The 24,433-nt window shown below is 36.7% G+C and overlaps 1 protein-coding gene across 2 annotated transcripts in view; it reads left to right on the top strand.

The window, feature by feature from the left end:
* The window catches only part of hbs1l (HBS1-like translational GTPase), a 56,775-nt gene that overhangs the window by 7,824 nt on the left and 24,518 nt on the right, over positions 1 to 24,433 (top strand). The window contains exon 5 of one of the 2 annotated variants that reach the window (XM_041252454.1): positions 9,264 to 9,323. The exons of the other annotated variant lie outside the window; for it this stretch is intronic. Within the exon in view, the coding sequence (XP_041108388.1) occupies positions 9,264 to 9,323 (60 nt within the window). The remainder of the gene's footprint in view (positions 1 to 9,263; positions 9,324 to 24,433) is intronic. 2 annotated transcript variants of the gene reach the window in all.

The following is a 24,433-nucleotide window of genomic DNA, read 5'->3' as shown; positions in this document are numbered from 1 at the left end:
TAAAAATAGAAAAGGAAGCATCCTTCTTAGAAATCGTCATCCGCTGAGTCACAGTAATCCACGGAAAGGATGTCCATGTCACAGGGCCAGCAACTGTAGTTGGGTCGTCGCCTTATTTTTCCCGAATTTAGCCAACGTTACACACTTGACTACTGATTAAAATGTTTACGCTCCAGTCCTTCTGAGCTAATACTGATCAGATCCTCCAGGGTGGAAACATTTAAAACTTTCACCCTTTGTTTTTTATTTGGTTTTGTGCACTAAAGCCATGTTCGCATTGGGCAGAAGAGATGGGAAGAACCAGCATTAACTCGACTAACTGCAAGACATTTTTATTGTTGGAACAGAAGGGCTCCTTGTTTAGAATGACTTCCCAGAGACCGGAGCACAATTTGTCCGTGAATTGACTTTTCACAAGAGATTTGAGCATTTTCCACTCAGCAGGAACTACATCCAGATTGCATCCATTTCTCACCAGTACATAGTTATACCAATTTAGCAGAAATTTTATTTGCTTCTCTCCAAAATCAGACAGGTTGTCAAAAGATTCAGGCCAAGCATTATGACAAAAGACAGAAAAGCAGTGTATTGCTTTTGAGGGACCCTCTTCATGCTGTTCAGAATCGTGTATAAGATCTCCAGATCGTCTGTCTATTTCCTGCAAGGTTATAGTTATAGCTTGGTGTATTGGGATCTGTATGTTTAAATGCGACTGCTGCACCTTTTAATTTTATACCCTGGAACTCTGTTGGTGAGTCTGAGACTTTGTGGATTTTTCCTTTGCATTTCTTGTGCTACACTGGGTGTCTGTTCTGTGTATATCTGCTTTTGTGCTTCATAAATGGTGAAAAAGTCTCTATTTGCCATTACTAAGGGTTTTGACTTCCATGTTCTGTATCGTAGAGATACAGTTCTTGAGTGCGGCAATAGCCTGTGGCAAAATTAGAATTTTTTTGCAGTGTCAGGCTGAGCTGAAACAAAACCTGAAAAAAAGATCACACAGAAGTGGCTAAAACCAACAAATACAAGTTTTTGCATTTTTTGGCTGATGTGCTTTGCTCTCTATTTAACATCACAGTGTACAGGTCTTGGAGACACTCAGAGCATTCTTTTTCATAAGCAATATCTGACTGAAATTCTGTAAATGGAAGTTCCTGTTTTGCAATATAATATGCAGTAGGGGTGAGACGATACACCAAGGTCACGATGCGATATGTATCACGATACACAAGCCATGATACGATATGTGTCACGATATTAATGAAAAACTCATCTCTACTTGACGGACTTGAAAATAATTTCAATTCTATAGACACAGATTCAGTTAAAATAAATTATATTTATTTCCCACAAAGTAGTAAACCACTAGTTTGAATTTAAAGACAAAGCAGTATGTCAGCTAGAGTTCCTGGGATATCCATTTTGGCTGAATTAACCAAATCATCACCACATTTCTGAAAAAGGAAAAAAGATACTAAGCAATGTGTTTGATAACTATTAAAGTACAACTTCTGCTCATGTGTTTCTTTAGAAAAATCTCAATATTAAGTTTTTCAGCATTTTGTTGTGATGTTTTATCAATAACAAGCGTTTTTGCTTGCATTATTATTATTATTATTATTATTATTATTATTATTATTATTATTATTATTATACATTTCTGTCACTAAGTGTTAGTATTTTTGAAGTTAAGGTTGAGTATTTTATTTTGCTTACTATTCGACACTGTGCTGTTTTTAAATGTGGTTAGAAATAATTTGAATTATTAGATTAATATTAATGGTAAAATGAGTATTAAATAACCATTTTCATCAGGATTAACACATTTCTTTAAAGAAAGTAACATATTCAACCAAGTCAAAGTTTAAGGGTTATCCAACCAAATAAAAACATCATTAGGGAGCACTGAAAAGTTAGCAAATATTAAATAAACCTGGTTTTGTTTTGTCATCTATAATAAATAGCTTTATACGAAACAGGAAATGCCTGATAGCCTATCCTGCCTCACAAACGACAGACTTTCCTCATGTATATTAAATAATCATTTACACTGGATTATGATTGTGACGCATTAAAAGGAGAGCAATACATTTAAACTGGTACAACGAAAAAGAAAAACATATAGCTATCAATTTATATGAAATAAAATGCTCTTGCAAAAGGAGACAAAGAAGCATATAGCATTTGAATACAAAAATTAGTAACTTTAGTAAAATTACATTCATAGCAGCGAGTTTCTACAGACTGCTCGTTTCCTGATTCCTCTCTGTCCACAACAAGGCAGGCTGTCGCAGCCTCCTGTGCACTCCCACTGGCCAAAAGCGCCACTCTCAAATACCATTGGCCAGGCAACCTTTCTACAGCCTGTTCTGAAGACTTTAGTACAGTGTCAGTATTCCCTGCTTGCTAGCAATGGAATACAGAAAAAAACATTCTTGTTATTTGGGCCTATTATAGGGATCTGCTCTTGGTAAATTTCTATGAACGTTTAAACTCTTTGCAATGTCAGCATTTAAACCATATCCACACACACACACTCTCTCTCTCTCTCTCTCTCTCTCTCTCTCTCTCTCTCTCTCTCTCTCTCTCTTTATATTACATTCTGATACTGACAGCCCTGGTTAGTATTTTCTAAGCAAATAAACCTTAAATAAGCAAATAACATTTTAACATTGCAAAGACTTAACTACAAAGTAATAAATAAATAAACATGTTTACATTAAAGGTATATATTGAAATGTTTATTTATGGTTATAATGAAAGTTGCTAGTGAAGATATAATTATATACATATTGAACACATTTTTGGATAGTATGTTTTTAGAATAGTGTGTTTCTTAAAGGTTCATTTAACAACAAAAAAACAGGAACCTATTACGTTTTATTGTAGGGTTTTTTTTGTTATAAGTAACTTTGCCCAAAATTACATGATTTAAAAAAAAAAGTCATAATAATTTAAAGAGACGATCGTCAGCCACTGTACAGCACGAAAGCGAGTTGTGCTTGGAATTGTTGCGAAAAGTTGGAAATACTTTCACTTCTGGAAAAGATAATTGCCAGGATAAAAATAGCACGATATTTTGTTAGTTTAAAGAGCTGTGATATTTAAAAGTCTGCGGTCTTTGATAGTCGTGGTGGGATTTTTGAGATCTATTGTTGCTCATGACGAGTACTTAAGCATTACAATTTCCAAGTACTTGAATCGAACACCACTCTCCTCTACATACTGTACTAGTGTACATAAACCTCCGAAACATTGCCTCAAGTCCAATTTTAAATGCCAAATTAACACACAATCAAGTAATATATTAAGAAATTAATATATTTGCCCTCTTGTGCAGTTAATTGTATATTATTATTATTATTATTATTAAGTACTGTAAAGTATTCAAATTTACGTATCCAAACGGCTTTACATTAAATTGTAAAAAGAGATGCCTGGCCTATCTGTTTGAACTGTGTTTCGCGGGTCCTTTACTTTAGTGCAGTAGTTCCAACATACAAATAAAAACTACTAAACATAAACGGCCGTTCGGTCCAAAAACTTACAGAACAATTGCAAGTGAAGAAAGCCTTCCACCTGTGGGAAGGTTGGGGAGTGGGGTCCACAAATCTGTGGTAATTGAAACTTTTTTTCCCTTTTGAAAGTTTTGTATGAACAGCTGCAGCATGATTTTCTTAAGTTTTTCCAGCCTCGCTGTTATTGTTTTATGGGTCGGCACAGTATTTGGATAATCTTACATCGATTTCAAAACTGCTGTATTCACAAGTCAAACGCTCTGTCCTCATAGGGGATAACGTGATCACGCCCAATGTTCGGCCAAATCTATAGCAAATGTTGTTATGGATGTTTGCTTCATCGACAATAATTCTGAATGTTTTCATTTCAAACTGAAGCATTGAACTTGTGTTTTTGTGATATTGCAATTTTGTTTGACATAATTCGTTACATACCACGGTTTTCCCGTCTGGTTCCTCAAAATACTTCCAAACATGGCTTCTTTTGTTTAGAGCTGCTATTTTAAATATAGAACAAACTCAGAAACAACGCTTGTCATTAACGCTATTTAACCTCGCCGTGGAGTTGATACCATACGTCGCCTACCACAGGCATGAACACACACACAGTGCACCAATGAAGCGCCAGATCGACTGAGAATAAAACCTGCCCCAGTGTCAATCTTTGTTCACCAATTAGAAAAACTACTTGGAGGCAATGGCTAAACCCCTTCTTTTTTATAATATCCGCCCATACTGTGGCACTAGAGCAGTCTCGTACACGACGGACTACTGATGATAAGTTACTAAAATGATTACATAAAAAAATTTGCATTTGGTGACATTCGTCATGTGACCGGTTATACGTCTAACATATTATTAAACGTTGTACCACATCTTTAGAGTTTAAACATTCCATTATAAAAAAATTATACAAAGCCATTATAATCAAATAATTAAAATAGGGTGCTGCCTTGGCGCAATGTTATAGAAATGATTGCAAAGGGCATAATAATTTGATTCCAGTTCAAGTTCCAGCTTTGGCCAAACTTCAAAAGTGTTGTCCATTATGAAATGCGAACCTGTTGCATATCTGACAGTACCCACAAAACATCAGATTTTTTTACTAGTTGTATTTTAAACATGGACATTTTTTGGTCATGAAATTTAAGGGAGACCACTACTTTAACCATCTGGATCAGAAGTTACTAATCCTGCATACGCCACAGTGCTGCTGCTCACATTTTTTTTTTGACTTGGGCATGGCCTGTCACTTTCTTGACAGTGACCCTTGATTTATTGCTGAAAAATCTCTGACATTTTGGTGGCTCGTGTGCCATCTATCCTCACTCTACTACTCCCTTCTGCTCTAGCATTCTTTTCTCTCTCATGTTTCAGCTGCATTTTGTTGCAGTTGTATTTCTATGTCTCTGCTGCCACACAGTCAGGACTTCTGGCTCTTTGTTTCTTGGTATCACTTTTAAAATAAATAATTTGATATAGGGAGTAGATTAAATTCTCTGAAAACAATGTAGTCTAAAGTGCATGTTTTACCCCCCTCCCCCTCCCAAATCGGTATATAAATGTAATTGTTAGCAAAAACATTATTCTGCCAGTTTAATTTTTTTTCTGTAAAACTAATTCGGTTTTTATTTATTCAACATGACTTGCACATTATGCCGTAAAGCATTTGTAATATGCTGAGCATTGCTGTGCTCGACATTAACTTTTAAAATGACTTGTCACGTCTAACAGTAAGGGTACATTTTTATCTGTCTGAAAAAAGAAAATTCCTTTACGCAATATATTTACCTGTTATTATTGTGGGCATGTACAAGTTCAGTTCTAGTCAAGAATTAACGCGGTACTTTGAGAAAAAATAGATGGCGTTCTGGTAATAATTTTCTTTTTCATCTTCGCAAACGTATTTATTTAAAACACGTATAGGATGCCACTCGCCACATCGGTGCACCACCGTACACATACAATGTAAAATACTGTTACCATTTAGTACTCAAAATAACGTTAAACAAAGCCATAATATTCAAATAATTAAAATAGGGATGCTTCCATGGCGCAGTGTTTTAAAAATGATAGCAAAAGGCACAATAATTTGATTCCAGTATAGACATTGGCCGAACTACAGAGGCGGTGCCCATTATGAAATGCGAACCTGTTGCAAGTTTAATTTCAGGATGGGGTTAAAAACTTGTTATGTTAGTCAGATTGACAGCATGACAATTTAACCAGTCCGAATTGTTATCGTTTTTCTGTCCTAGGTAACTGAAATTGGTTATCAGTGTGTGAACGTGAATGCATTTATTATTTTTATTTTATACCAATGCCTATGGTCAAACAGAATTTGGTATTAGTCTGGATTTGCTAACGACATAACTGTATCCCCCCCCCCCCCCCCCCCCCCCCCCCCCCCCCCCCCCCCCCCCCCCCCCCCCCCCCCTTTCAAACCCCCCCCCCACCCCCCCCCCCCCCCCCCCCCCCCCCCCCCCCCCCACCCCCCCCCCCCCCCCCCCCCCCCCCACCACCCCCCCACTCCCCCACCCCCCCCCCCCCCCCCCCCCCCCCCCACCCCCCCCCCCCCCCCCCACCCCCCACACCCCCCCCCCCCCCCCCCCCCCCCCCCCCCCCCCCCCCCCCCCCCCCCCCCCACCCCCCCCCGCGTATCCGTCGGTTTTAGTAAACTCAGTAATACTAAGACTTGAGCTGTAATATGTTAAAAAACAGACCTGGCTTTACCATAATACATTCTTAGCAAACAATTACATGTGACAAACGCAAATGAGAAACAGCAACATACCATTCTAAATATACGTTTCTGGATAATAAAGCCATTAACGTTACCTTACCAAATTTTAATTGCACCAATTTGAATCTCCAGTCCAGCCTTTTTGCAAAATAAACACATTGCAGGCACCTTGGTGTAGATTGATGACGCTGCAGACAGAGAAGGCAAAATATTTATTGTTATTGGCTGATGGGAGTTGTTGATCAAGAAATGACTAGTAAATGCAACATTAGCGAGATAGCACAGCAGGCTTTCCGAGCTGAGCAGCTCATGCCAGATTGATGCACAGTTTAAAGGGAACATTGGTGGTGGCCCATAGCTCCTGCATTGTTTTTTTATTAGGGATACACAGAATCCAAGTTTTTGGGGTTCGGCCAAATACTGAATCCATCTCAAAAGATTCGACCGAATACCGAATGTACAAAAACTGTCGAGAAAACTGAAGGAAACTGTTGAATGAAAAACAGACTGGCAGCTACTAACAAAGGACACACACAATCTAGTTTTGGTCCTTTTAGTTAAGTGTTTTTTATTACCGAATGGAAATATATCCTGGAATAAGATTTCAGTGTGAAACTTACACAATTTACCGCTAGCCTCCCCCCACAACAAAAACGTCAAAATACAGAACCGTTTACCTTTACAAGAAAGGAGAGCTGCATCTTTTAATTTAAATGCATCGTGTATGTAACACATCTAATAGGCTACGAAATAGTTTCAAAATTATTTTATTAAAACACAGCTGTTCCCAAATCGTTCGACTTGTATTGGCACATTACAGTAATGTAAAATGTAATTTACTAAAGCATGCTCTTCAACAATTTTTGTGCACAGATATTTTTTATTTTATTTTCTAATCTGAGTAGGATCTTTGGAACACATTTGACAGACAATGCATCAGCTATGTGACGTGTTTAGTAATTTAGGGAGTTGAGAGCTGCAACAGAGTTCATCAGACGTGTTCTTGTTATTAAATTCAACAGTTACGCACAATACTGGATTTGTCTTATTTAAAGAACAACTGCACACATTGGAGGGATGTATTACAATTGGTGTGCGTCTGGGTGGATATAGGATTCAGTTCACCGAATCCTAAATATTCGTCCAAATGTGAACCCTGCTGAAAAAGTAGGTATTCGAGCCGAATCCGAAACCAAACCCTGGATTCGGTGCATCCCTATTTTTTATAGTCGCTTTCGTAATAGAGCACTTGCATTGGTTAAAAGAAGTCTCTGATCCATTTTCTAATGTGTAATATTACTGTTCTCATGATGCCTCTATCTTGTTTTAAGACATTGAAGCACATTAATTTAACCCTGTGTGATATTTTAAAATCTTCCCTTTCTAGTGTTGACCTATTGCTCCACTGTCACTGTCAATGAAATCTATGTATGGATTGTGAGATTGATCTTCCTATTGTGTCTCCATTCGTGCATAGTTTAATACGACTTCCTATAGCTGACATAAATGTAGCAAAAGCAAGATGTTTCATCGGTGCTCCGTGGACTGGTAAAGCATATGCATGAGCCTTAGATGTTTAAATAAACTAATGAATAGTGGTTGGAAACATTAGATGAGCAGAAGAGACTGCAAACCACAGTTTAATGTTTTAAAAGAAAGACTTTTCACAGGTGCAAATGCATTGGAAATAATGAACAGTTGATGTAATCTTTTGGTTTACCACACTGGGCTAAAGCCCTAGGCTTTCAGGGGTACAGGGGCACCTGGAGTTTTTCATGCATGCAGAATTCAAACCTGTTTGAAATCTTTAGTTTTACTGGTTTCTAAATAGGCAAATATTTTTGTTTTAACAAGATTGTAATGTAATATAATACTACATCTAATGAAAGTTCTATTTTTGTTTGGTATTTAGTGGTTGTGTTGCTCCAGGTGACTATGCAGCTATGATAGAAACTGGCATTTAGGTAACCATATAATGAGTCTTCAAGACTAAAGCGATCTGTTTGTGGTATTTCATTACATATAATTTTTAGTTTTTCCTTTTTGAGCATTTAAAAAAAAAAAAAAAATACGAACACTTAACAGGTGTAGTATCTTTGTCCTTTTTTTATTATATGAGTTTAAATCAAGTATTACCGTACAGGGAATGTTACCAATGTCTGGTTATGCAGATTTAGAATGTGGTGTTATGATTGCAGTTTATGTAAAATATTGCAATAAAATTTGATTTCGGACTTGTGCCATGTGGTAAATGTGTCAAGGTGTGTATTGTGGGTCCCCAACCCACAGACTCATGAAGGTGGTCTGTTGTCAGCCTTTCTTCCTGAACTCCTGATAGTACCTTTTAAGCCCCTCCAATACTTTGACCTTCATAAGAAAGTAATCTGCTTGTTTTCCATTACATAAATAATGTAAAGAGAAAAGAGTGCAAAACAGCTCTTAATTATTGATTGTTAGATATGTAATTTTCTTTCTTATTTTTTAATTATCATTAGTTTTACATTATTTACAACATTTCTTAAATCCATTAGTGCCTGCCTCTTGATTGCCTCCTATTAGTCCAAGGCTGTGAGGCTTTATATGTTTTTATAATATGTTGCTGTTAAAGTAATACCTCATTTCCACTGGGGGCCCGGGGCTCGCCGCGGCCAAGAAAAATGTGTTTCACGGCAACCTCGGAAGTTCTTGTCCTGTGTCAAAAAGCCACTGAGAATAGTATTGGGTTGTGTTTTAAAGTAGTACATTCACAAAAAAAAAAAACAGCCCGAGCAATGGATGCTGCAATTGAAAGAGCATTTGTGGAACAATACAGTTTGTGTATAATACAGCATAGCTTCCATTAACTGTTTCTAGATTTCAGAGTTAGGCCAGATTGTTAACAATTTTCGTTGCTTCGTTCTCACACATGCCACTACAGTAAGCAAACTCTTCTTGACAGCATTTTTAGTTGTGGAAATAGCTTGAAATGTGTAACTTTGTTCCCCTGTCTGTTTCTTAACCAGCACTCGTCTCCCTGCTACGTGATGATGTAGTTCCTTTGCGGCCAGGTCTGACCACATCAGGTACGATATAGCAAACCAGTCCAGAAAAAGTGCCCGCGGCGATCCATTGCTGATGTGGCCAGCGTGGAAACACCCTTTATCAGGGCTGGCAGTGGAAATGGGGTATTTGACATTTGCCTGGCCCAGAAAATTCTACCCAGGTGTGTTTTGTTTTGATCCCTGGATAATGCCATGCCAGTTAGAATAAGGATGTTTTTTTTTTTTTTTGCACAAAAGTACTTATTTCCTGGTTTTATTACTTTTCAAACCATGAATAAGCCCCTGAAAAGCACATTCTAAAAACTGAACACATTGATGGCTCGTTCACACACAATCACTGATCTGAAAATCCAAAATAATATTTAAATTGCCTAGTGCTACAGTTTTGGAAAAATGACAAAATTCAAATATTTTGAATATACAAATTGTTCCTGTAATGCAGAAGTGGATGTGAGCATGCTGTTTTTCTAATGTCTACTAACTAAATGTGTGAGAGTTTCCAAGTTTGTGTTGAACTGCATCAGTGTTTTGTTTTGAATCTCTCCCACATGTATTCTTTTATTATACAGAAACTTAACATTTAACACTGACTATATATGTGTGTGTGTGTGTGTGTGTGATAAGGTAGGGAGCGGGTTAAAATCCTCCCTGCCAGAAGCATATTTGTCTTTTGTTTAATTAAATTTGTTAATTGTTTTATTTGTCAGTTATCACCTGCACCTGGTTATCATTGTAAATTAGAGCCAGGTGCAGGGTATATAAAGAAAGAAAGCAGTCTGTTCACGGCTGCTGTGCGGATAATCCAAGTTCACTATAGCACTTCAGTGCTGGCATAGCCTTTCACACATGAGTTAAGACGCGTCGGCACCGTCTCTGAACCTCCTGTCAAGGTGGTTCAGAGACGCATAAAATGTGACGGCTCTATGATAGTAATGACAATTCATGCAGACCAAAATGTGTGTGTCTGTGTGAAAGGGGTATTAATCATGTATTGTTTTTGCTAAAAAAATAAATCAGTTTTTGAACAAACACTGCAGAGATCCAATCCACTGTATTGTATAACTGTAGGTATGTACAGTATTCTTCATCTGGTTTCCATGAATGCATGAACCCTTATTGATGACTCTTACACTGATTTGAATGTTGTATAAATAGCTTTTATACAACATTATAAATGAGTTGAATTATATATATAATGTATGTAAGCCCTATGAACCTTTTTCTGTTCATTTGTAGTGCGGGGAGGGGACGACTTCATGTTTTGTTGGTTTATTTATTTTTTCATGCTGGACACTGAAACTTTGATGCTGAGAATCCCTGTTGGACAATTATGCAGGTCCGAAAGTCAACATGGCTAATTTAATCTCTGCATGAAGAAAGAGCTGTGTAGGCTTTTTGCAGGAAGTGGTTTAGTTCACAGAAAAAGTATGTCAGCGATACAAAGTGTTCAGTATAACTTTTTTCTCCACCTACATTGGAAAAAGTGAGCCACTCCATGGTTTTGCTCTTCTGTGACAACCAAATCAAACATTGTTACTTGCACCATATTTCCCCCATTGTGTTTGTTCTCTCCTTATTAGAACAGAAAAGCTTTTCAAATAGAAATTCTTAAGTATAGCTTTCCAGCAATATACAATAACACACATGTATTTTATAACTTATATAATTTGAAATGTCTAAACGGTTCTAAAATATTTTATTTATTGCTTATAGACTTAATTAATAAAAGGGCTCTTGAAGACATTTCCTGTTTAATTTATAACTTATGCATAAGTAAAAAGTTAAATTTCTGGAATTTTATAATTTAAAAAAAATGTAGGTTACAATACTTTTTACCCGGTTTACAGGAGGAACCGCCTAAATGTATTTGTCACAAATAGTATCTAGTATGTCAAACAATTTATTATAGGCTTTTATTTCAAAATCAGTTGGGTTTTTGAAAGTGTAAAGTTGATCAATAATTGACAAAGAAAGGTTCTGAGTATTCTGCAGTAGCAGTTGGCTAGAGCAGTGGTTCCCAGCCTATGGTCCGCGAGTAAACTCCAGGTGGTAAGCAAACAATTCCTAAAATTCGGTTAGGCATTTCTGGCAAAAACCCATTTCTACGCAGTCACAGGTTGTTTACAATGTATTACTAAGCAACACAACAAACAGCTTTAACCACCTTCTATATACCGTAGTTATAAGCCACATTTGTCATGTCAAAATCACGGGCTTCTTTTTTTTCTTTTAAGCCAGCATTATTTAAAAACATAAATGCACATCTTTCTAATCTGCGCTGGTTCAACTGCTTTTTTTTCACTATTCAGAAAGAAAACCAAAAAAAAAAAGAAACTGATCTGGCTGTCCCAGCCTTTTCGCTCTGCATAAAAGTAGCCTGCTGCATTGAATATTCCTGATATGGTTGGAATGACTAAATTAAAACACATGAATAGCCCTTTTATTTCCATATTAAATGTTTTTAGAGAGGCTAGCTGCATATAGTAATAGAAGTTAATGTGAAACAAAGTGTTGCTTGACTTGTGAACTGTACTGTAGTGTGTGTGTGATTGATTTCAGATCATGTTTTTATAGGTGTTTATTCTGCCAGGTTTAATATCTCACAAGACTATATGCCAAAAGGAAATTTTCTTAACACTACTTCGGGAAATAATGTATACAGTCTGTTTTTGATGCCGTCATAGTTAACCAAAATGTTATAAATCCTGTCGACTATGTGCCACCGATCCCGTTTAATTTACACATCGCAGCCAACCAGAAGTGCTAAACATCCTGTACAGTCTTCAGTGCATTATTTGTCTGGAGGTTTTGTCAAACAAAACTCTTAAACGTGCAAAACTGAGACACCTTTTATCTACAAAGCATTCAGAATGTGGAAAATAAAAAATATATATATTTTTTTTAAACATAAGAAACGGGCACTTGCTCATCAGCAACTTTCAATGTGCAAAATTACAACATTCCTTGATGAACTGGTAGCGAATATTCAAGCCGAGAGATTTCTGTTAGGTAAGTTATATAAATACCTTTACTTTCTACATGTACTTATACACACGCACAGAGTTTCAAAATGGTGTTCTGAAGAAATGTGTGGCAAGTGGTCTCTGGAAAAATACAAACACCATGGTGGTCCCTCCATTGAAAAAGTTTGGGAACCACTGGGCTAGAACGTTGTGGTTCACATCTACATGGTTGGTATTTGTTTAATTTTCTGATCACAAATGTATTTCGAATGTGTATTAAACAGCATGTTTTTGTACCAGAATGACCCTGAGCGGGGATCCAGTCCTGTACTTTGAAATTTGAAGACACCATGGCACAGCACTGTAAGACACTCTAAACTCCAACAGTGTAAAAGTGCATAGCTTTGCAGAAGCTTTATATTTCAAACAGTAAGTGTTTTAGATTTTCAAATTGATCAGAGAAATCAAGCAGCCTGTACATGAGTATGCTAGAGTTAGTTTTGCAAAAATCTAGAGAACAATTTAAAAGCAACTTCGTAAGTAGCCTATGTTTAAAAAGTATAGAAATCTGGCGATTTGATCTAATTTATTTTTGCATCTAGAGAACCACTTTGTATAACTTGGTAACAATTTGTTTTTACCACTAGTGTCAAAATCAGTATATTCAATACAGGGGCTTCACAAAGTAAAGAATATTGGTGGTGTGTATTATTCAGCAAACAATGTTGTTCCATTGATCTGTCGACCATATAATAAATAGACTATGACACAAATAATGAAAAGTTTCTGGACAATTTATATTATTTTAGATTACTTAGGTTTCAGATAGAGATGTAACAATGAGTCGATGCATCAATTTTTGATCATCCATCCCTAAATTTCCCAAGCTTTCAATTACAAATTGGTGACTTGATGCAGCAAATTAGAGCCCTGTTGCCAGTTTGCATGAAAACATTGATTATGTAGTTATGCGCTTATATTAATGGCAGTATGGTAGGTAGCCAATGTGAGCGCGTTGCTAGAATGTTGGATAAGTCGCGTGCTCTTATTTGAATGTAAGTTGTGTCTTGCTGTTTAACTATTATGCGCACACGTTTTTAGTTATTGGATCTTCTGATAAAATCCTGATGTTTTCTTGATTTTCTCAATAAATGTGTATTTGATAATCGATTTTAAGAAATTAGGTTGCCAATTACACCACTAGTTTCAGATGTATTTAATTACACAGAAGCCATAAACGTTCTTTAGGTTATTTTGCAGGTATTTGATTTGTGTTTAACCTGTCTAACTTTTTGAAAATCTTTGTTCGTCGATGATAATATATCTGGCTGTGTGCAGCAAGCAATCTGAGCACCCCTGCACCTGTGGATTGCTTCTCTCTACTTTGCAGACTGTTACCATAAACCAAAAAGTGCCATAATGTATGAGGTGCTACCATAAATAAAAAACAAAAGATTGGAAATGGAAGAATTCTAAAATGTGGATGGGTCACCCTGCAAATTAAAGAGAGAAATAACTGCTGGGTTATAAAGCTGCTCTAGCATAAGATTAATATTCCTGTTGGACAACAATATTGTATTTGGTTAAATACGATTATATGTAGCTTAACTTTTTAAAGAGAGTACCAAAAGCTTAGCAGTGAACATGCATAATTTCCGGTTATGATTTATGTGTAACAACAATGGTGGGGTTTCCATGGAAAAATAAAAACAAGTCTAAACTTTCTCGCATTATTCTGGTAGTACCTTTCAGGTTTACATGGAGAGCATATATATATGTTTCTGTCTGAGTTACAATTTGGCCTTGTGCGACTACTGATTTCATGTAGCTTTCTTAAACTGTGTTTCCACAGTTGTGTTGAAAAACCACAAGTACAGCCTGCCTCATTTGCCCACCAATAAAATATAATCAAAAAAGCATGGGAAAAAAAACCCCCAGACAATACTTTACATAAATACATTATGAACAAGCACTATGTACAATACAGGTATTATTTGCTAAATGTGTGTTTATAGACACACACCCCAACAGAGTTAAAATCCTGCATTTATGATATAAAAATAATCGAGTCAAAATATGTTGTTCTTTACTTAAGAACATAAGTTATGGAATGAGAAAAAGCCATTCGGCCCAGCAAGGCTTGTACCTTGTTAGCACACCTTTCTCCGCGACGGGGGACGGGGGACGGGGAGCTAATTTAAAAGCACAGACTAGTCATTTAAAAATGTACCCAGTGTTTTATATCCCACTACTTCAGCTGGTAGGCTAGACCATGCATTTATAAAAGTCTGTTTAAAAAAAAAAAAAAAAAAAAAAAAAAAAGGACTTTCTACCCTCTGTTCTAAACTTATTTTTTAACTATGCTTCTATTTATATCCCCTTGTTCTTCTCTTTGTGCTAAACTTGAAGTAGTTTCTTGGGTTAACTTTTTAACCTGTTCTCACAGCTCATGTCATTAAGTCCTGGGATCAACCTAGTTGCCCTTCTCTACCTTCTCAAGTGCAATATTGTGTTTTTTGTAGTGTGACTAAAACTGCACACAGTATTCTAGGTGGGGTCTAATTAGGGCATTGTATAATCTTAGCATAACCTCTCAAGACTTGTATTCTATACTTTTTTTGCTATATAGCCTAACATTCTATTTGCCTTTTTAGTTGCCTCACCACATTGTTGAGATACTTTTAATGATGACTCTGTTATAACCCCAAGATCCTTTTCAAAGTTTTCATCCCCTATTTCCATCCGATTTATTTAATACTTATAACATGGGTTTTATGCCCAAATATGCAATACTTTGCATGTTTTAACATTTAAATGAATTTTCCACAAGTTTGCCCATTTACAGAGAAGTGCCAAATCCGTTTTGAATTACCTGGGCTCTGGTTTCAGAGTCACAATGGCTCCTTTTTTTTAACCAGTTTCATGTACTCCCTGTTTTCTTAAGCAACCCTGGATGAATCTCACCTGAGCCCAGTAATGTTTTATTTAAAACAATGGAGAGAGAATTTGGAGTTTATGACTTGCTTGTAAACCCTGCCAATATCTGTTGACTCAGTATTAATCTCCCCACAATACAGTAGTGTTATGTACATTTGTTGGAATTTGACAATGATCTTGACCTCAGACCTAATATGACAGTCATACTTATTTGGTTTCTATATGAAAGAATACTTTGGGTATTATTTTCAAAGCATTTTATTTTTTTTTACTTTTGTTGAGTAAATCACTGAACATAAAGGCATATTAGGTCCCTAGATTTGAATATTTAATATCTGCCTGAAACACTACCCTTACAAAGTTGCATTCACATTAGATAAGCTGCAATATTCCGATACAACATGCTACTTGTTCACAGCCAACATACAGTATCTAGTACATATTGTAAACTGTTAATGCATTGGAAAGGATAGGACCATAGCAAAGGCAGTGCTATTTTTACATTTATATTAACATAGTAAGTTTTTGTTTTTGAAAGGTTAGAATCCTGTTGAACTTTACCATCTGCTGTTCAGACAAACCTACATTTTGTGATGAACATGACATTTTATGTGTGATTTGCCATTGCATTGTTTTTCTTGTGCTACTTTTTTGCACCTGTAGCTTTATAGTTATTTAGGTCAGTGTAATGTTTTCAAAGAATAAAATATTGTAGCCTGCATTTTAAGGCTTTAGACTTTTAAATCTGATTTGACAATGCACTCTATGGCAGTTCTGTTCCAGGTAGCGAGTGACTGCTGTAATGACATTATGTAGAACAACTGTAAACAGTTCTACCAATTAAGTGAATTGTGGTAAGCAAGTACAGTGGGTCTTCATTGTTTGGGGAGTGAGTATCTGTAAATATGATCAAATGTTATCCTGAACTACAATAATTTGTATGTGCGTAGATCTTAATGTGACCGCATTTATACTGTATTGCTTCATTTTCATCACCTGACACTGTTTATTCAATAAAACTGCATATTTTTAATTAGCAACAATGTACAAATAAGACTCAGAGTTTAAACAGTCAGGTGTTTTCTGTACAACAGTATAACCCACTGATGAATAAAGTTCCTCATTGTTGGCACTTTCCTTTTGTTCAAGTAGATGCAGGCTGTTACCCCATGATCAGTCTGTATAATTTTTCTATGGTGAATTTGTTTATCAAGGAATAATTTAACAGAAAATTGTTGGATTGCAAAAGCAGGGCACACTTAAAGGAAATGCACACAAATAGAGGGGCAGTTTAATCACAATAAAAAAATTATATTGATTCAATTAAGTGGTTGATGTTGAATTTGAGGACAACTGGGAAGTTAACTGCATAATATACAGTGCCTATAGAAAGTCCACCCCCTTTCCGAATGTTCACCTTCTGTTGCCTTATAGGCTGGAATTTAAAATATATATATATATTTTTTCATTTATCTACACATCCTACCCCACAACTTCCAAGTGAAAAAAAGTTTGAGGAGGTGTAGACTTTCTATAGGCACTGTACAAGTGCCACATACTCCCTCTTCTGGTAATACAGTTTACTTCAATGAAAAAGAAAAACATTCATGTTGTTACTAAAGGTTTTTTTTTTAAAAAATAAATCTGCAAAAACATTTCAGATATACAAAAACATCCAAGTTACTGTAAAGCATCTGGTCATAGGAAGGTGTGATACTGTATCTACGAAAGAGGGTCAGCCCTGTAAAACTGTATGCTACACAATTGAGACAAACTTGGCCTTCCATTTTTATTTCATTTGGAAATAGTAGCAACATGAATAATAATTAACAACATTTTTTTTTTAAAAAGCCTTGTTTAGTTTAGTCATTTTTACATTATTTGGTTACATATTTTGATATCCTTGTGCTACAGTAGTCAGTTTTATTGTGTTGGCTTTCATACTTAATGGCCATTAGTCCCCAGTTCCAAACCACCACCCACTTCTGTCCAATTATTAAGGGACCCAAACTGTTCAGGTTATGCTTGGGATCAGCTTGCAAGGTTGTGGGGGAATCCTTGGTGATATTACCACTACACTCTAAACCTAATATCTCAGAGACTGTTTGATGTACTGGCCTCTGACCCAATATGGCTGCTGTACTTGGGTTGTGTAGCTTTTTAGGTTTTTACAGTACAGTTTTTGTTAGTCTGTTTGACGCATCAAGTTCCATTACAGGTGATAAGCTTTTTACTGCCACATTGTTTTAACTTATTGAGAGACACTATACGCTGTTAAGTTATCTTTTTAAAAGTTTTCTATTTTTTTAAATCATTTGTACCGGTTCACGTTCGTTTTAACCTCCGTTTGCATCAATTAGGCTACTCCATTTTCCACATTTATTTGACTGCTTTTACCATTTTGCCGTTTTGTCCATCCCCTTGCACAATGCTACCGGGAAGCTTTATTTTTGTTCCTAAAATCACCACTGACTAGTTTAACAGTAAACTGCCTAATTAATCTGACCCTAATTTCCAGATGACAGTGCATGGTGATGTCAATACACTGCACCAGATCAGTACTTTAGAAACTTAGTAGTTTGATGTTTTTTATGAAAGAGCTTTTGTTTGGTACATGTAAAAAAGTGAAACTAGCAGTCATTAAGTTGAGCAAAAATATGTTTACCTTGGAAATCCCCGCTTGTGGTTTGTTAGCTAGGAAATCACCTTTTTTTTATTTCTTTTTTCTAAGTTAGTAGTCCAGGTATGCAGTCAAGATTTTATAACCGGACTCCAGCAATTGCTTCTTAAATTAGAAGTCGGTGGTTTTTGTTAAAATATGTTTCTTGTTCTATGCTCAGCAGTCCTCTTATTAACTTAATGTTAAAATAACATTTCAACTCAAGAGGTGATTTCATAGAATATACTGTATAATACATCTTATGCATACTGTACACTGGCTGTCTTTCCATTTACAGTATGTTATGTTTGGTTTAAAAGGTCCTGTGAAGTTGATTTTGTTAAGCCTAAAATGCGCTTTAAGGATTTGTATGATAAATGTTAGGGTAGGATAGGACTATTGTAAATAGCTAGTGTTCCAATGTAGTTGAATCGGTCTGAACATTTGAGGGACAGATCATTTACAGCCCAGTCAGAGAAGGCATCCATTTGCAATGCAAATTTCTGCACTTACCAGTAGTTCAGTCAGTCTGTGTCTGTTTTATGTGCTTTCACAGAGAAAAGTGTTCAGTTAAATCGAGCGTGGTATTGCAGTTTTAACTTTTGAAAGCGTTGTGTGCAAGTTGGCTACTTTTACTATTGCAACAGTTTGATTTTCGGTCAGTGCTGCTGCGGAAGTGTAGACAACCACTTTGTCTCCCTGTGGGCTATCTTTGTGGGTGTAGTTTTTGAGCTGTGGAAATACCAAGACTGTTTTGATTTTTTGGAGGGTTGTTTTCTTAAAGATTTGTAAAAAATATTGTTGAAATGAGTGGGATTGTCTCTTCTAGAAAGGGTGACAAGACCAAAAATATATATTTTTTAATATCCTTTCAAGTTAGCCATTTCTATAGTTTAACAATAAAAAGCATTGTCTTTTTCTTTTTGGATTAAAAAAAGATCTAATTATAATCAAAAACAGGAAAGACAGTAACATGAACTGAGTTTGTCCTTGCTTTCTGCACTTGAGGTGTAGCGGAACTGTAATTACTTGCGGTATTCTATTTCCCCCAGCATGAACCGTATCTTTTACAAGTCTGACCACAAGCCCAACCTGGGCATTGGGTTTGTCTTGTGGTTTTAAGGTGTGGTGTTTGTCTCTGAGCTTGTAGACCTTTTTAGTTAAAATCCTATCAAAGGTTAAATAACCAGTTGCTGATGTATTGTCTTGTTTGAGCTGTATTCTACACACCTCTGCCTTTCTCTTGCTTCCTGTAGGTGAAATAAACATACTGTTGCTGACTGTGTTGATTTTAGATCAATCCATATTATCAGGGATTCACATAACTGTTATCATTAGGATCTCATGCGAGTGCCAGCAGAAATGGTTTAGTGGTCATTATCCAAGTCGTTGTCTAGCTCCACCTCCTCCTTCGACAGTTCAAACAACTGGATTGACAGTGTCAGACTGCCCTAGGGATTCAACAGTAGAAAACCCAAACACTTGACTGCACAACAGTATTTATATAAGGCTATAACTGATGGGGAAAAATATATTATTTTAAGTAAACTGATTAAGTAAATGTTTTTTTTTCTTTAACTCACGTTTTAAATGCAACAGCTTTCAAGCATCGACTCCTCTCATCCACACACAGTTTGGGAAGTGAAGCGTTAGCGAGCTTCCACAACTCCGCTCCACGTAACTGCATTCCTCGTCTCTGAATGGACAGCTTAATAGAACTCCCTGTTGTCAATGGTTGTTTCGAGTGGAATGCGACAGCATGGGAGAAGTACAGGTGTGGAAAAGTGCAGAGCAGTTTAGAAGCAGTAAGGAGAAATTACATCTTTAATTGCTTTAATCAGAAAACACAGGACATTGGGAAAACACTGCAGCTCAGTCAAACAGCTGCGTATGTTTTTTCTGATAACAAGCTGAAACTTGGAGCAGTTGATTCAAATTCAGCGCCTTTCTGAGACACGGGAAAGGGGAGGAGCCAACAGCACAGCAGAACAACGCAGCTATAAACGAGGCAGTCTTCCCAGCGACAGCGAGTGGAAGCGACAGCGTGGGAGAAGTACAGATGTGGAAAAGTGCAGAGCGGTTTAGAAGCAGTAAGGAGAAATTACATCTTTAATTGCTTTAATCAGAAAACAACATCCAGGACCCTATTAACAGTGGTGACCAGACAGCAAAAAGAAGGGAGGTCATGATTGTTGGGGACTCCATACTGAGAAACACAGCAAGTTCAATTCGCAGTTTGGACCCCCTTACTACAAGTGTGCTGCCTTCCAGGAGCTTCTGTCACGCACATCACTGAGAACGTGGACAGGCTCCTAGAGCGAACAGGAGATGACCCGGTAGTAGTCATCCACATCGGTACAAACAACATTGGAAGACAGACCAAAATCCCTGCAAAACAAATTCAGAGAGCTAGGAAGGAAATTAAAAGACAAGACCAAAACTGTGATATTTTTTGGGATGCTGCCAGCAACTTGCAAAGGACCATATGGACAGCTGGAAATAATTAATCTAAATGCATGGCTGAAGACGTGGTGCACACGGGAAGGCTTCACCTATCTTGATCATTGGACCACATTCTACAACAAGGACTATCTGTATAGATGGGACTGACTGCACTTAAATAAAAAGGGAACCAGTCTACTTGGAGAAAAGATCATCAGGCAGGTTCAGAAGCATTTAAACTAGAAAGGAAGGGGGGAGAAATCAACAAAAAAACAGACGGGAGAATGCATCAAAACAAGGACAACAACTCAGGTAAGACAACCATTAAATTTAAATGTAATTCTCATACTTCTAAATGCTAGAAGTATGAGAAACAAAATTTTAGAACTTGAACCTACTGCACGAACAATTAACTATGATGTGATAGGTGTTACAGAAACTTGGTTGTCTGAGAGTGATGAGGATGAATATAATATTTGTGGGTATACACTGTATAGGAAAGACAAGCAGGACAGAAGAGGTGGAGGGGTAACGCTATATGTAAGAAACAGTCTTGAAGCCCAGGTGTTAAACCTGGACAAAGAAAATAAAGCTGGATCAATATGGGTCAGAATAACGGACAAAAATTCAAAGGGCGTAATAATAGGAGCATGCTATAGACCACCAGATTCAGACGGTGAGAAAAATAATCTGTTATACAATGACATTAAAAATGCGTGTAGCAAAAAAGAAGCCATGCTAATGGGGGATTTCAACTTCCACCATATAAAGTGGGAAAACCCGGCGGGTAGCACGACGGATGAAATTGAAATGGTGGAAATGACAAATGACTGCTTCTTAACACAATTTGTCAAGGCACCGACTAGAGGGGAGGCATGCCTTGATTTAGTCTTTTCAAATAACAAAGACAGAATAACTAAAACAGAGGTCAGAGAACCACTAGTAAACTCAGACCACAACATGGTCTCATTTGAAGTGCTTTTTAAAACCCCTAAAGTAATGTCTAAAGCTAAAGTTTACAATTTTAGAAACGCAAACTATGAAGGTATGAAACAGAGACTAACAGAAGTAGATTGGAGTAAAATAGAGAAAACATCCACAGAAAAAGGATGGCTGTTCTTCAGAAATGTAGTACTAGAGGCACAAAACAATAATATCCCTAAAGTAGACAAATCTAAATGTAAAACTAAATTGGCAAAATGGTTTAATAGATCAATTAAAAAAAATATTCAGCAAAAAAAGGCACTTTACAGAGCGTTTAAAAGGGACCAAAAACAAAGTACACAGAAAGAGTACACGGAACTGCAAACGCAAGTCAAAAAGGAAGTTAGAAAGGCCAAGAGAGAAATAGAAATGAACATTGCTAAGGGGGCTTACACCAATTCCAAAATGTTTTTCCAATATTACAACAGCAAGAGAACATTCAAAGAGGAGGTTAAATGTCTAAGAGATACAAATGGAAAAATCGTAGATGAAGGAAAAAAAATAGCAAATATATTAAATGATTACTTTTCACAAGTTTTACAAAGGAGGATATGGACAACATGCCCCACATGTCATCCAGTTCCTGTCCAGTTTTAAATAACTTTAGCATAACCGAGGCAGAAGTGTTAAAGGGACTAGGGGCTCTTAAAATAAACAAATCCCCTGGGCCGGACGAGATCCTCCCAGTAGTACTCAAAGAAATGAAAGAAGTTATTTACAAACCGATAACCAAGATCATGCAACAGTCTCTTGACACAGGGGTTATACCGACAGACTAGAAAATTGCAAATGTAATACCGATCCACAAAAAGGGAGACAAAACCGAACCAGGTAACTACAGACCTATTATATGCAAACTTATGGAAACTATAAGATCCAAATGGAAAATTCCTATATGTAACAGTATCCTGGGAGACCGTCAACATGGTTTTAGGAAAGGGAGAACTAACCTGGTTGATTTTTTTTTGAGGCTGCAACATCGATAACACTATGTAACACAATTTTTGTTCCTGGGTAGTAAGTGTTATTTCCTAATTGCTTATGCCTCAAAAGTATAGAAAATGGCTATTATTCCCCACAAACTTTGCTTTTGTGACCAGGACAGTGATATTTCAAAATATCACTATTTCCAATGGGAAAACAGGCAAATGTGTGTCTTTTCGTTCACATAAAGTCAGAAAAAAACAACATATGAATCCAAATTTACATGTATTTATACTAAATACAAAAATGACTACAAAAGATTTAGAAGTGAGTAGTTTTTCGAGATTTACGATTATACTGTAAATACAGTATAATCATAAATCTAAAAAAACTACTCACTTCTAAATCTTTTGTAGATGTAGATGGATTCTGAGGCTGGAGTTTCACGGTTTGGTTCTTGCTCGACTCGATAAATAGCCAGTGGAGAACCATCCATACCTGTACCGTAGTGACCCCTCACGGTCAGATGTGCCAGTGGAGATGTATAAGATTCCAATCAACTTGGTGGTTTGATGGATTCGGACCAGCCTGTCCCATGACAGGTACACAGAGTTTAAAATATTAGTGTTCTGGAAGATGATGGAATTTGCTTACAATGGAATTTGCTTTAATTCGCATGATATGATTCATTCCCTCAATTATATAAAAGGAACATCTTTTCATCTATGAAAGATAACATCACTTTGCCAATTGCTGAAAAAAAGACATTGGTTTCTTTGCCTACTAGATTGCCTCTCACAGATTGTATCAGCAGCTTTTAATGAATTGAATGATTCCTACAAATGGTTGTTAGTTTAGAATCATTTTGAATAAATGCTAGTTCTTGCTAAAAGGGATATAGGGTAGTTGCTCGTCTATTTGTTTGTCCGAATGTTGCTGTATATCTTGATATACACTCATAAAATTGTCATTCTTTAGCAGAAGTTTTTCATGGCAGTTTGATCTCGGCTAATCTATAACTTAATACAGATTGGATGACCAGTTGAAAGTTTAGGATTAGAAAACGATTGCGTGTGAACAGCCAATCAGCTTCCAGATCTAGAGGGCTTCTATTTTGCATAGATGCCTGCTGGAACGTTGAACTGCTTAACTGTGAATTAAATTTTTAATCAGTCCGCACATAAATACCAGCTTTTTCTCTTAACATTCTAATCTACAACTAATCTTATAACATAAAAAGCTACATAAACATTGATACTTTCTGACGCTGGTCTAGAGACGAGGAAAATCATGTCTGTGACAGGACACCGTAAAGAAGGCTCAATTCGCAGCTGCTGGACAGCAAACCACAAGAAAGACATGCTTTGTCAACAATTATGTTACAAGCTGGACCCAAACAGCTCCCTGTCTCAAAACCAGCCAGTCAAACGGCTTTCAGTTCTTCCCACACCAGCCAATCCGCTCCCTGCCAACTTGACTGACGCTCCGCCTCCAACAAGAGGTTTTGAGTCTGACTCTGTACTACACAACAATATAGTATTCAACAATCCTACAGTTAATTTATCTGGCAATATCATAATAATAATAATAAACTGTTTTCTCTATGTGTGTGTCGTTTTTCTATTCTAATTATGTTGGGGACTATTTTCCTCAGCGGATGGTTACCCGGCGAAATATCAGAAGTTCAAGGTAAATATAGGTTTTAAAGGTTTTTCTTTTTAAAGAGAAAATAAAGAAATACATTGTTTTCTAATAGCGATAGAGCCCTCTCGATACGTGCTCTACCATGTGGTAGATGACCTTGACCTTTGTTAGCGCCCTTGCCTACCGCTCAGGGCACATAACTCCAATTCCCATCATCTACCACACGGTAGAGCCCGCATCGACGGACTCTATCGCTTATAAATCCTACAAGTCAAGTAAAACTTTGTTTAAAAAAAAAAAAAAAAAAAGAAACTTGTTTGATTTACTATTGGTTGTTGTGGTTGTATAAAAAAAAATTATAATTAAAAAGCAATACCATTCACTACTCATGCAGAATTACTTTGTAGCTATGTATTCTACATTTAATCTCAAACATGGGCTTCTGAAATGAAAAAAAACAGGTACCGCATTGAATGTTTCACCAGACTATTCAGAACCCTTTTTTTTTTTGGTTTTGTTTGCTGTAAAAAGAGCACATCTCCCACCCAGTTATTATGATAGCAAATATATACCAACAT

Source organism: Polyodon spathula, chromosome 6 (assembly GCF_017654505.1).
Source record: "Polyodon spathula isolate WHYD16114869_AA chromosome 6, ASM1765450v1, whole genome shotgun sequence".
NCBI classification, from domain to species: domain Eukaryota; kingdom Metazoa; phylum Chordata; class Actinopteri; order Acipenseriformes; family Polyodontidae; genus Polyodon; species Polyodon spathula.
The sequence above is the reverse complement of the archived record's forward strand: the minus strand, read 5'-3'. Positions and strand labels throughout refer to the sequence as shown.